A 12,436-nucleotide genomic window follows, 5' to 3' on the forward strand; every position below is an offset into this window, starting at 1 on the left:
CTCTGTCCCAGCTTCTGCCAACCTAGCAGTTCGAAAGCACGCCAGTGCAAGTAGATAAATAGGTACCGCTGTGGATTAGTACATAAACAATGATGACAGCTAACTAATCTACATTCTCTGAACTACAGAGTGGTTATTCCAATGCATATTAGTAATGCTGGTAACAGAAGAACAGTATCCCCCCCCCCAGGTAAATGCACCCAGAATGTAAGGAAGCAATTGTCTGACTTGCTATGCAGAAAGCTGTCCATGGACAAACGCCAGTTCCCGTGGCCTGAAGTCAGATGAGCGTCACACCCCATAGTCACCTTTAACTCGCCTTAATCATCATGGGGGCCTTTACCATTTACCTTTACACTTGCTATGTATAGTGTTTGTACAAATAGAGCTGTTAATCCAGGAGAAGTGTTAAAAACACTTATGCGATTTTTACTCAGGATTTGCCTGTGAACTTGCGCATTACCCATGTTTACATTCTGCACCTGTGTATTTAGGAAGCATGACCAAGTGAAGATGGATATCCAATTACATTGCTCAGTACCTTAAGGTTTAGTCAGGTCAGGTGGCATGGGGGATCAATTTGAAAGAGGCTGAGAGCGAGAGGAAACCTGGGAAATAACAAGTCTAAACCCAGCTCACTGTGAGGTAATGGTAACTCACAGGCAGTCTGAGTATAGGTTATTTCCTGCCTATACTCCCAGAAGTGAGGGGCAGGCAACTAGCAGGTGCCCTATGTTCTAGGTGCCCTATGTTCTAGGCTGTAGAAGCCTGCACATGAGGGCTTCTAACTATCCAAGAAAAAAGGGGTGTGGCATTCTTGTGTGCCTTTCAGAAAAGCTGGATACGCAGAAAGCAGCACACGAACCTTTTCACAGCATGCAGAGAAACATCACCATCTGATTGTCAGTGTCTGAACATCATTCTGCTGTTACAGGCAAAGCTACAGTGGCTGGCTGGCTCAAAGCCAGGTAACCCCAGAGTACAGTGGTACCTTGGGTTACTGATGCTTCAGGTTACAGACTCCTCTAACCCAGAAATAGTCCGTTGGGTTAAGAACTTTGCTTCAAGATGAGAACAGAAATCGCGCAGCGGCAGCGCGGCGGCAGTGGGAGGCCCCATTAGCTAAAGTGGTAGCTCAGGTTAAGAACAGTTTCAAGTTAAGAAAGGACCTCCAGAACGAATTAAGTTCTTAACCTGAGGTACCACTGTAAATATGAATGGGATCAGGGTACATAAACAAGGCTGAGGTATGCCCTAGCCCAAAGCTAGGCACTTTTTAGTTTCATTGATTTCCCATGCTTAAACAAATGGGACTTGGAGGTACTAAAAGGACTTTGGCTGCAATGAGCCCTTAGTTTCAACTTTTAATATGCTGGCAAAGGTCCTATTGCCAAGAACTCTCAAGCAGTTCAATGTAGATTATATGTAAATACATTGGGTATTTTATTTTCAGACAAAAACAAACAAATTACAATACTGTTTAAAAGTGTGCATTCCACTCACCCAGCTTTAAACTACCCATTTTTAAAAGCAAGGGGTCACTAATTCTGCTTTGTCTGTTGTCATCAGTTTATTTATGGAGTTTTTTTCCTTGTTAGATACAATACACCAACATATCCAGAAAACATGACAGCTGTACAAACCCTGAGGTGTCCCTTGTGACAATGTTAAGCATTTAAACTGTTGTGAGATGCAATGTGCCTAATTGGCTGTGATTAATGTTGGTGAGTGAAACTCTTTATCTACACATCCATTCCTGACATTTGGAGTTGTTTCTTAACAAACACAGTTCAGATCTAAGCCAAGGACATGAAGCTCTAAAAAAATAACAAATAGTTATGTAAGTGTAACATCCAACTAGGGAGAAATGGGCTTCTTTCTTCTTTCTTTTGTTTTCATATACTGAAAGATGACAATCAGCTAGAGACAAAAGTAATCATGGTTTATAAGACCCACCCAACCTATGTTGGCAACAGTGCTACAAGCTTTCACGCTTCATAGTTCTTTTCTCTTGTAAACAGTTATGTCTGAAAGTGTACACACCCTGATTTGGGGACTGCAAAAATCCCAGGCACATCAAAATATCATGTTGTTTCCTGGGCATATATGGCATCTTTATTCAGGCCATCTATAAGTCTGGGTCCTACAAACATGATTCAAAAAGACAAAGAAAAGAAGCAAACTTCAAGCAGGTATAAAGAGAGAGTATTTATTCATTCAATTACATTTCTGAACACATTCAGGGACAACATTCAGGGCCACATTACTGTTTGGTGCTGTCCTTTGTTGTTGCTCCCCCCCCCCCCTGCCCCTAAACAATTTCAAATATTTTCCCATCACTGCTCACCCAAAAGAAATTAGAGCAATGAAGAGTTACATCTTCTGTATTGTCACTTCAGACCTGTGTACAATAAGATTTTTGAGAGAACCTTCAAACAGCCTAGGAAACACAAGTCAAGAGTGCCAATTTGTCAAACAATGAAGCTGAACGTTAAAAAGGAAGCAAATGAGATTAGAGAGCTTCCTAGGCTGCAGCAATCACAATATGAAGAAAACCATGATAATAGTGGAGGGAGGGGGGATCTTACAGTGTTTCTACTCTCCTGTCATCTTATATCTCTTAGCTACTTCCTCAAGAATGCATTGCAGTTGAAGCAGAATATATGCTACCAGCCGAGTAACTCTGATGAAATAATGTAAATAATACAGCGGGATCACCTAGCTACAGGATATAAGACTATAATCTGGGCCCCAGCCTTGTCACTTAGACATCTCTGTACCCGAGCCGTGACAGCAGTTTCTGATTTATTAACATTCTTGAAAGAACCATATAACCCCAGCCCAGCCACAAGATTATATGCCCAGTATCTGGCAAGTCTCCTAACGGGCACAGAGGATGATGTTGTAACCGCTAAGGATTTGAGAACACTGGCTTTTCTCTTTGCAGTTTACACTGCTGGTGGTTTTCTTGCCCGAGCCACCTAGGTGTGTCTTGCTAATATCTTTTTTAAAAAGAGATATTTATTAAAAGTTTAATAGTTACAGAAAAAAGAAGAAAGAAACAGTAAAAAATTCACAATACATCAAAAATAAAGAGAAAAAACAAAAAAACAATACAACAAAGCAACCAGAAAAGCAAAAACATTTAAAAAACACATCCAATATCTCTATATCTCTACCTTTCATTTACTTGTATCATCGACCTCCTCACACCTCCCTTTTTTGTATTCTTGTTCAATTAGCTATTTCAGCAAATCCTTTCCATCTTTCTCAATTTTTGTTCTATAATTTATCTTAACACAATCTGACCTTAAATTTTACACTTTAGCCCATTAACAATCTATTTTTACTTAGTTCTTTATAACATTTCTGCTAAAACCATGTAACTTCATTCCAGCATCCTTCTAACATTCATTAATTTTACAATATTTCTGTAAATATACTTTGAATTTTTTCCAATCTTCGTCCACCGACTCTTCTCCCTGGTCTCGGATTCTGCCAGTCATTTCCGCCAATTCCATATAATCCATCAGCTTCATCTGCCATTCTACCCGGGTGGGTAAATCTTGTGTCTTCCAGTGCTTTGCGATGAGTATTCTTGCTGCTGTTGTAGCATACATAAAAAAAGTTCTATCCTTCTTTGGCACCAATTGGCTGACCATGCCCAGGAGAAAGGCCTCTGGTTTCTTCAGGAAGGTATATTTAAATACCTTTTTCATTTCATTATAAATCATCTCCCAGAAGTTCTTAATCCTTGGGCATGTCCACCAAAGGTGAAAGAATGTACCTTCAGTCTCCTTACATTTCCAACATTTGTTATCAGGCAAATGGTAGATTTTTGCAAGCTTGACTGGTGTTATGTACCACCTATAGATCATTTTCATTAGGTTCTCTCTTAAGGCATTACATGCCATAAACTTCATACCTGTGGTCCATAACTGTTCCCAGTCAGCCATCATAATGTTATGTCCAACATCTTGTGCCCATTTGATCATAGCAGATTTCACCGTTTCATCCTGAGTATTCCATTTCAACAACAAGTTATACATTCTTGACAAATTCTTAACTTTGGGGTCTAACAATTCTGTTTCCAATTTTGATTTTTCCACCTGGAAGCCTAATTTTTTGTCCAGATTATATGCCTCCATTATTTGATAATAATGGAGCCAGTCTCGCACTCTGTTTTTTTAATTTTTCAAAGCTCTGCAGTTTTAGTCTATCTCCCTCTTGCTCCAGAATTTTCCAATACTTCGGCCATTTGGCCTCCATATTGAGTTTTTTCTGAGCCTTTGCTTCCATTGGTGACAGCCATCTCGGGGTTTTATTTTCTAACAGGTCTTTGTATCCTATCCAGACATTAAACAGTGCTTTCCTGACAATATGGTTTTTAAACGCTTTATGTGCTTTAACCTTGTCATACCACATATATGCATGCCAACCAAATACATTGTTAAAACCTTCCAAATCCAACACGTCAGTATTTTCAAGAAGCATCCATTCTCTCAGCCAACAAAAAGTGGCTGATTCATAATAAAGTTTAAAGTCTGGCAGGGCAAATCCACCTCTTTCTTTAGCATCAGTTAATATCTTAAATTTTATACGAGGCTTCTTGCCCTGCCAGACAAATCTAGAGATATCTCTCTGCCGCTTCTTGAAACAGTCCATTTTGTCCAAAATTTGCAATGTTTGAAACAGAAACAGCATTCTTGGCAATACATTCATTTTTATCACAGCAATTCGACCTAACAACGATAACTTCAAATTTGACCATATTTCTAAGTCCTTTTTCACTTCAGTCCAACATTTTTCATAATTATCCTTAAATAAATTCACATTCTTAGCGGTCATATTAACCCCTAAGTATTTCACTTTCTTAACCAGTGTTAATCCTGTCTCCTTCTGAAACTTATCTCTCTCGATCTCCGTTAGATTTTTCTCTAAAACCTTAGTTTTCGTCTTGTTCAACTTAAAACCTGCTACCTGACCAAATTCTTGAATCAAGGTGTGTCTTGCTAATATCATTCCTTCTCCTGAAACAACCTCTGGCTTCCCATACTTTGGGCCCCTCTTTCTCTCTGCTCTAGAAACACTGCATTCTGGACCATAATTACTACAAGGAAGGGACTTTCCAGCATTCTGTGCTCAATGAGGACATTTCCAGATACAGAAGTTGTGTCCTGCAATCTACCTCTACTGGCACCTTGGAAGAAATGGCAGACAAAGTAGTTAAGGTGGCCACTGTGGAAACTTTGCAAACTTTGCTGTGCAAAATAACTCTATCTCTCTAGTGGGTTTTGTTAGTTTCCCCACCCCCACCCCCGGAGTACCCCTTTCTCCACACTGCTTTTCAGTGTTTTGCTATAGCAATCAACTGCAGTAACTGTAGCCTGGTTTTAGCTGATCTTTATCCTTAAATCCAACACAACTGATATTTATTGCTTGTAAGCATAGGTCATTGCAAATACAGTAAAATGCTAATTAGCACAGACCTAAAATGTGGATGGGGATGCGGGTGGCGCTGTGTGTTAAACCACAGAGCCTAGGACTTGCTGATCAGAAGGTCTGCAGTTCGAATCCCCACGATGGGGTGAGCTCCTGTTGCTCGGTCCCTGCTCCTGCCAACCTAGCAGTTCAAAAGCACATCAAAGTGCAAGTAGATAAATAGGTACTGCTCTGGTGGGAACGTAAACAGCGTTTCCGTGCGCTGCTCTGGTTCGCCAGAAGCGGCTTAGTCTTGCTGGCCACATGACCCGGAAGCTGTACGCCGGCTCCCTCGGCCAATAAAGCGAGATGAGCGCCATAACCCCAGAGTCGGCCACGACTGGACCTAATGGTCAGGGGTCCCTTTACCTCTAAAATGTGGATAAATTATACTCCATTTAAAATGCAACCAAATTTAAAGTACATCTTAAAACATCCTGGGGTTAGTCTTAGATTTGGCTTTTTCAAATCAAGAAGTCCCCTTTACAAACCCCTGACATTTGGATCAAGTGTCTCACTTGGATTTTCTTTGCCGCAGTTGCAAATAGTGCAATGTAATTTTACGGAATCTGTATCTTTTGCCACATCCTAGTATCCAGTGAAATGAATCCAGAGTTATAAATGCTCTTAATTAAATAACCACTCCTCTTTTTTAAAAAAAACAGTTGTATATCTACACAGCGTGACTCAACATATTGTTATCACTCGTGTCTACTATGCTGATGGGCAGGGCACCACATAGGTTAAACTTTGGGTTCTGTGCAAAGAAAATGATGCTGGGTACTGAAAGGAAAGGTAAACCAGCTAAATCACCCTGTCAGGTAAATGTCTCAAATACATCCCCCACCATAGCTAAAGCCCTATGCAGTCAGGCCCTAAGCATCTTGACACAATACATCAGCGCCTGAATACTATGGCACCACAAAACAGACACTTCCAACTTAGGCAACTTTCACAAGTCATGCCAAGAAAGTATTTGAATCTATAATTCATCACACATGTATGTTCCTGTTAATGCCAGGGAGAATGTCGAAGGAAACCACTTTTAAATGGAACATATATTTCAGACAATATAGAATTTGTACATAAATTCCCACGGGTGTAGGAAATGCTAATAAATCAATATTAATTAAGCACCCCTTGTTAAAAACTTATTGTATTAAAATGCTCATCTAGAAATGAACTTTCAAGCAAGTATTGAACTGATTTAGGCTTCAAATCCAGAATCTATTTTCAAAGCTTTTGATGCATGGCAAGAGACTTTTTTCCTCTGTCCATACGCAGAGTGTTTTTGCCCTGTCACTGAATAATCACAGTTGCCACAGTAGGCAAGCAAGAAGCATCATCAAAATTCCAGGACGCATTCCAACCAAGCAAAAGCACTTAGGGTGTGAAGCGGGACCACTATGGGGTGTGTGGGCTGAAGAGAGTTCCAGGGGCCAGATAGGGGGACCTTGGGGTCACTTGGGGGCCATGGGTGTGAGGCTCCCCATCCTTGGCATAAACAATCCATAACATACCACTCAATGAGACAGGGTGATTGGGAAGAGGCAGGAGCAGCTGCTGCGTTTCCATATAATTGCTCAGACTGTTCTTCTCTTGACAGGAAGGATCAGGCAAAGGATGGCTACCCCAGTGCCTCTCACTGCTTGCACATCCTTGCTCCTTAGGCTGTGCAATGGAATGACTAGGCCCCAAAGAAGCCCCCGGATGAATGAGTGAGCGAGAAAAAAGAGGAAATGGCCACTGCTTCTAAGAAGACAAAGCCCAATCTGCTCACTCTCTTACTCGCTCTCTACCTGTGAAGCACAGCTGAAGGTCAGGGAAGGAGCCGCCACTTGCCACTTGACCACCTGCGCTCTCCCTGTAGGCGGCACTGTTATGGGGACTGGGATGACAAAGAGGGTGGGTTAGTAGACAGAGGTGGCTGCTTGCGATTCATGTCCAATCTCCTCTGCATGGTGCCAAGAGAGGAGAGGTTATGCTTTCCTTGAAGTTCCATTGTATGTAACAGGACTTGCACACCATTCTCCTGAAACCGAAGCGGCTCACGTTTTCAGTGTTCCCAAATGCTTAGCTTTGGAGCATACGGAACAGCAATTCCTCTGTGTCCCTTCCTGAACGCTTTCACCAGAGTGACCCTAGGACCCAATCCTCAGCAGCTGACTCACCTCTTTTCACTCGGTCTCCAATCAGCACAGAAGGTGAGAAGATTTCTTCTCAGTAGATACAAAGCGCTCATTTCTTGCTGACCAGGCAGCTCTAAGATGTTGGAGGCAGGGACCCCACTAAAGAAATAATAGTCACAAGGACTTTGACTCTCCCCCTGTAAACCTAGACCAGGACACCTGTGGTTACTTGGCCCTGAGACTTGCAGCCCAAAGCTCCTATACTAGGAAACAAAGCCCCACTAAAAGTGCCACTTCTGAAGACGATGACTACTATGCTTTTAAAACACATTTGAAGAACACACACACACACACACACACACACTTTATTAAGGAGTTCTGGGCACTGTAACTCCGTGATGGGTAGACTACACTGCCCAGAAATCTTTGAGTGAAAGAATAATAGCATCGTAGAATTGTAGAGTTGGAAGGGACCCCAAGGGTCATACAGTCCAACCCCCTGCAATGCAGGAATCTCAACTAAAGCATCCATGAATGTGCTTTGAAGGTGCTTTAAGGGTACCATGTGTCTGAACGCAGCCACGACTCTACAACAAAAACAGTATATTTGCCACGACACGGGCATCATGATGCCCTCTCACACTCACACACCAGCCTAGCAAACTCAAAAGTTTGCTCAGCTCTCGTGGCCATAACCATGGCGCTTGGGAAGACACCCCAACCATAGCTGTCAACTTTTCCCTTTTCTTGCGAGGTATCCTATTTGGAACAAGGGAATTTCCCTTTAAAAAGGGGAAACGTTGACAGTTATGACCCCAACCCACCTCAGCCACAAAGTGCCAGTTTAACTCTTAGCCACAGGATGATGCTAACGCAACCTACCTCCTCCTCGAACGAGGGTCTCTCTGACAAAAACCACCTTTCTGGCGGCACGCAAAGAGGACTAGTAAAGGGAGAGGACATCCCCTGCCCCGCTGGTGGTAGACCTGAGGGCTGCTGCGCGGACCAGGGTGGCCTCTTCCAGCTGCGCCCTGGTGCGGCTGCCTCTGCCCCGGCGGAGAAGGGGGCTGCAGCCAGCCGCCCATCAGCGAGAAGAGAGAAAAAGAAGCGCAGCGTGGCGGGGCAGATGCTAAAAAAAAGAAAGGCGCCTCCCGCAGGGCGCTGCTGCTGCTGCTGCTACTACTGCCGCCGCCGCCGCGAGAGAGAACTGCCGAGGCAGCACCTACCATCCTTTGCTTCTTGGTGTCGGACATGTCGCCGGCTTGGCGGCTCCCTCGGCTCCTGGCAGCAGTGGCGGGGTGGGGTGGCGGGCAGGAAGGCAAGCGGCTGGCTCCCGCGGGCTGCTGAGAAGCTGCGAGGGGGAGGGAGTAGGTATAAGAGCGGCCGAGGAGACACGTAGCACTTCCCCGGACCGCCTTTCCAGCCCACGGCTCACACCCCGCGCCCTCCTCCGGCTCCTCCCCTCGCTGCTTGCTCTGCACCCGGCTGCCACAGACGGGAAGAGTGCGGGGTTTTTTTTCCCTTCCCTGTGAGGGGAAAGGGCTCCGCGAGAGTAGACTCGCAGGAAAACTTTTCTCCTCTCGTGCCTGCGTCCTTTCCTCCCCCCCCCCGCGCCAGTGAGGACCCGCTTTTTTATTGTTTTAAATCGCCTTAGCGCTCGCTTAACAAAAACGTGTGTTCTTACTCCGATAGGGGACACCGTCTCACCCACGCGTTTCCCTGGCTATAGGTTTGCAGGCTGGCGCTGGACGGAGGCGAGGTCCAACCCTCGCCAAGAATCTCACCTTTGTGCAACGGGAAAAACAAACACCAACCCCGGGCTTTCCCTCGCCTTAAACGCTGATTTAGGGAAGCCTGGGAGCAAAAAAAAGCAAAGTACTGTATGTCAAAGGACACTCTGGGCATGATAGGTGATTCTGGGCTGGGAAAGTGGCTGCCTATATTGTTTTTATATATAAACCCTGCTTCCCAGCCCAAAGCAGCTTGCAGAGACAGAGCCACGCAGGCAAGTAAAGGCGCGATATATTAGGGATACTTGGAGGTGTTTATAGCACTTTCTTCTGGTCCTCGGCAGTTGTTATCATAGCCTATCACAGCCAGCCACATCCGCAGCACACCTTTAAAGCACTCTGATGACACTTGCAACAGTCATGGAGTTTCAGCGGTTTGTCAAAGGCTGCTGACCTTAGAGAACTACAGTTCCCAGCACCCACGGAAACTACATTTCACAGGATTCTCTGTGGCTGCTAAAGTGGCAAAAGAGTACTTCACATGTGTTCTAGAAAGAAGAAGCTGTAAGGTGGAGACATGGGCTGATGGATCATAGTAAGAATAACAACCCAATGGTGTGTTTCAACCCTACAGGGAGGGCGTGAGGTGGTAGTGCTACCAGCATATTTAAAACACACACACAGCTTTCAGGCACAAAAGCAACACCGTGGCAGCTTCAGGCAGTAGTGCCATGAAAAGTCCTCTCCTCCATAAAGGTAAAGGTGACCCCTGACCAGGTCCAGTCGTGACCGACTCTGGGGTTGCGGCGCTCATCTCGCTTTATTGGCCGAGGGAGCCAGCGTACAGCTTCTGGGTCATGTGGCCAGCATGACTAAGCCGCTTCTGGCGAACCAGAGCAGTGCACGGAAACGGAGCGGTAGCTATTTATCTACTTGCACTTTGACGTGCTTTTGAACTGCTAGGTTGGCAGGAGCAGGGACCGAGCAACGGGAGCTCACCCCGTCACGGGGATTCGAACTGCTGCCCTTCTGATTGGCAAGTCCTAGGCTCTGTGGTTTAACCCACAGTGCCACTTACCTTAATTCTTCTGTCCTTCCTCGCCTCCGCTTCAAGCCAACTGCATCCCTGTATTTTCTTTCACTCCAGCTGCAAAGAAGCAGCAGTGCTAGGAGAAGATCACACACTTGAGACAATTTCCACAGGGGCTGCTCTTGTTAGCCTGCTGCTACATAAACAACAGGAAGCTTAAAGACGGGCAAATTTTATTATGGCATAAGATTTTGTGGACTGGAGCCCACATCATCTGACAAGCCCACTATATATAATACAGTATAGAAAGGGCAGGGATTCATTGTTGTTTTTCAGGAATCCCTAGTATCAAAAGTAGAAAGCCAACAGTGCAAGATGCACAGCCTGCCTTGGCCCTAAATTGTTAAGTGTTGCCTTGGGGAGACTGGGAATGTGACACTGAAAAAACTGAGTAGCTGTGTGTGCCATGGAGGTCCAGATGTGTGAGAACTTCAAATGTTATAATAATAATAATTTATAATAATTTATACCCTGCCCGTCTGGCAGGGTTTCCCCATGTTGGCCCCAAAGAGCTGCTGCAGATACATTTAGGTGGTCATTCTTCATTTACTGCAGTGAGAAAGGCAATTTAATTGGAAAATAAATTGATGACACCTGTTCTTTCTTCTTGTCATGTGTGTAAATAGTCAGGGCCGGCCTAAGACATTTTGGCACCTGAAGCAAACTGCAAAAGGGTGCTCCTTTCCCTGTTAGGGAAGAATGGGAGAGTAAAGGTCTACATTGGGAACAGGGGGCGGAGAGAGAAAGCTCTACATCAGGATCTGCTGCCCCTGTGGATCCTGCCGCTTGAGGCAGTCATCTCACCTGGCCTCCTTGGTGGGCCAGCCCTGTAAATAGCATTATAGTGGGAAGGTAAAACCGGCATACATCTTGTGGTTCATTGCACTAAAATAAACCCTTTGTACAGAACAAGCAATTGCTCTGTCACACATTTTAAGTGATATAGAAGGAGAACATGCTATACTCTATAAGCAGTTGATTACATAGATAAGAAAATGTAAAACCCAGCCATAAAACGTGAATAGCTAATCCACAGAAAGGTACTTATGGTGTGATAAAATTTCCATTATGTCACACACACGAGTTTGAACCAACAACATGTTTAGAGTCTCTGTACTCATTTGGAATGTAATCCATTGAGATGTGTTTGTTTGTTTGTTTGTGGCTCCAAGAGTTAAAACTGGGCTGGAAGATCCAGCAAAAGCTTTAAGTGTCACAAAGGAAATTGAAATAAAGTGTTAGAATACTATATAACTGATGTAACTCCAGGTAGGTACAGATAAGCAGAGAGCCTTTTTTCAAAAGCAGCACTCTTCTCACTCCCTTCCTCAAAGAACTGGAATCTGTACACAATATTTCCTGGATAACATTTTAAACTGTTGGTCACTTTTGCTAACAAATATCTAAATAGAGTGAATATGTTGGCCTGAGATATTTCTTCTTGAACAAATAAAAACTGCCCCTTTGGCAACACAACACAGCTCCCTTCTTGTAATAATGAGGATTAGTACAGATTAGTATACATTTACTACATTTATTATTCTATGCTTCTGTTGTTTCAGAGGATTTACTTACACACTGAGAATTCTCTCAGGGTTGCTTTTTGTCCTACAGCTGGTGAAAAATAATATCTCATGAGCACATATTCTCATACTTGTGACAATGAGTTTCCCTAAGACAAGAAACATTATTCAAGCTTATTCAGGTATTAGTAAAATTAAGATGGCTGGCTGGGAAACTGGGAAAAGTGGGAGTGTGTGTTACTTCCCTGCACACACATCCCAGGTCTTCTAGCAGTTCATAAGTTGTTAAAAAATAAAAATAAAAGGTCCACTGATAAGAGCAAGGGAAGGGGCTTGGCCTTTTGCTTTTTTTGTTTCCATACACTGGCCCATTGACCAATGTAGTTGCTGACTGTTATTCCTAAATATGGTTTGTTCTCTTAGAACAATAAATTGCAAAACCTGAAAAATGCATACTGAACACTCATAGGTAATAGAACGAAA

General features: G+C 43.8%; 1 protein-coding gene across 2 annotated transcripts in view; it reads right to left on the minus strand.

Moving 5' to 3' along the window:
* The window catches only part of PAPSS2 (3'-phosphoadenosine 5'-phosphosulfate synthase 2), a 45,266-nt gene extending 36,269 nt beyond the window's left edge, over positions 1-8,997 (minus strand). Inside the window, exon 1 of one of the 2 annotated variants that reach the window (XM_082222069.1) lies at positions 8,837-8,997. In XM_082222069.1, the coding sequence (XP_082078195.1) occupies positions 8,837-8,863 (27 nt within the window). In that variant the 5' untranslated portion in view covers positions 8,864-8,997. The remainder of the gene's footprint in view (positions 1-8,836) is intronic. The other variant, XM_082222070.1, reaches the window with a different exon arrangement.
* Positions 8,998-12,436: the final 3,439 nt, after the last annotated feature.

Source organism: Podarcis vaucheri (assembly GCF_965113315.1).
Source record: "Podarcis vaucheri genome assembly, chromosome: 5".
NCBI lineage: Eukaryota > Metazoa > Chordata > Lepidosauria > Squamata > Lacertidae > Podarcis > Podarcis vaucheri.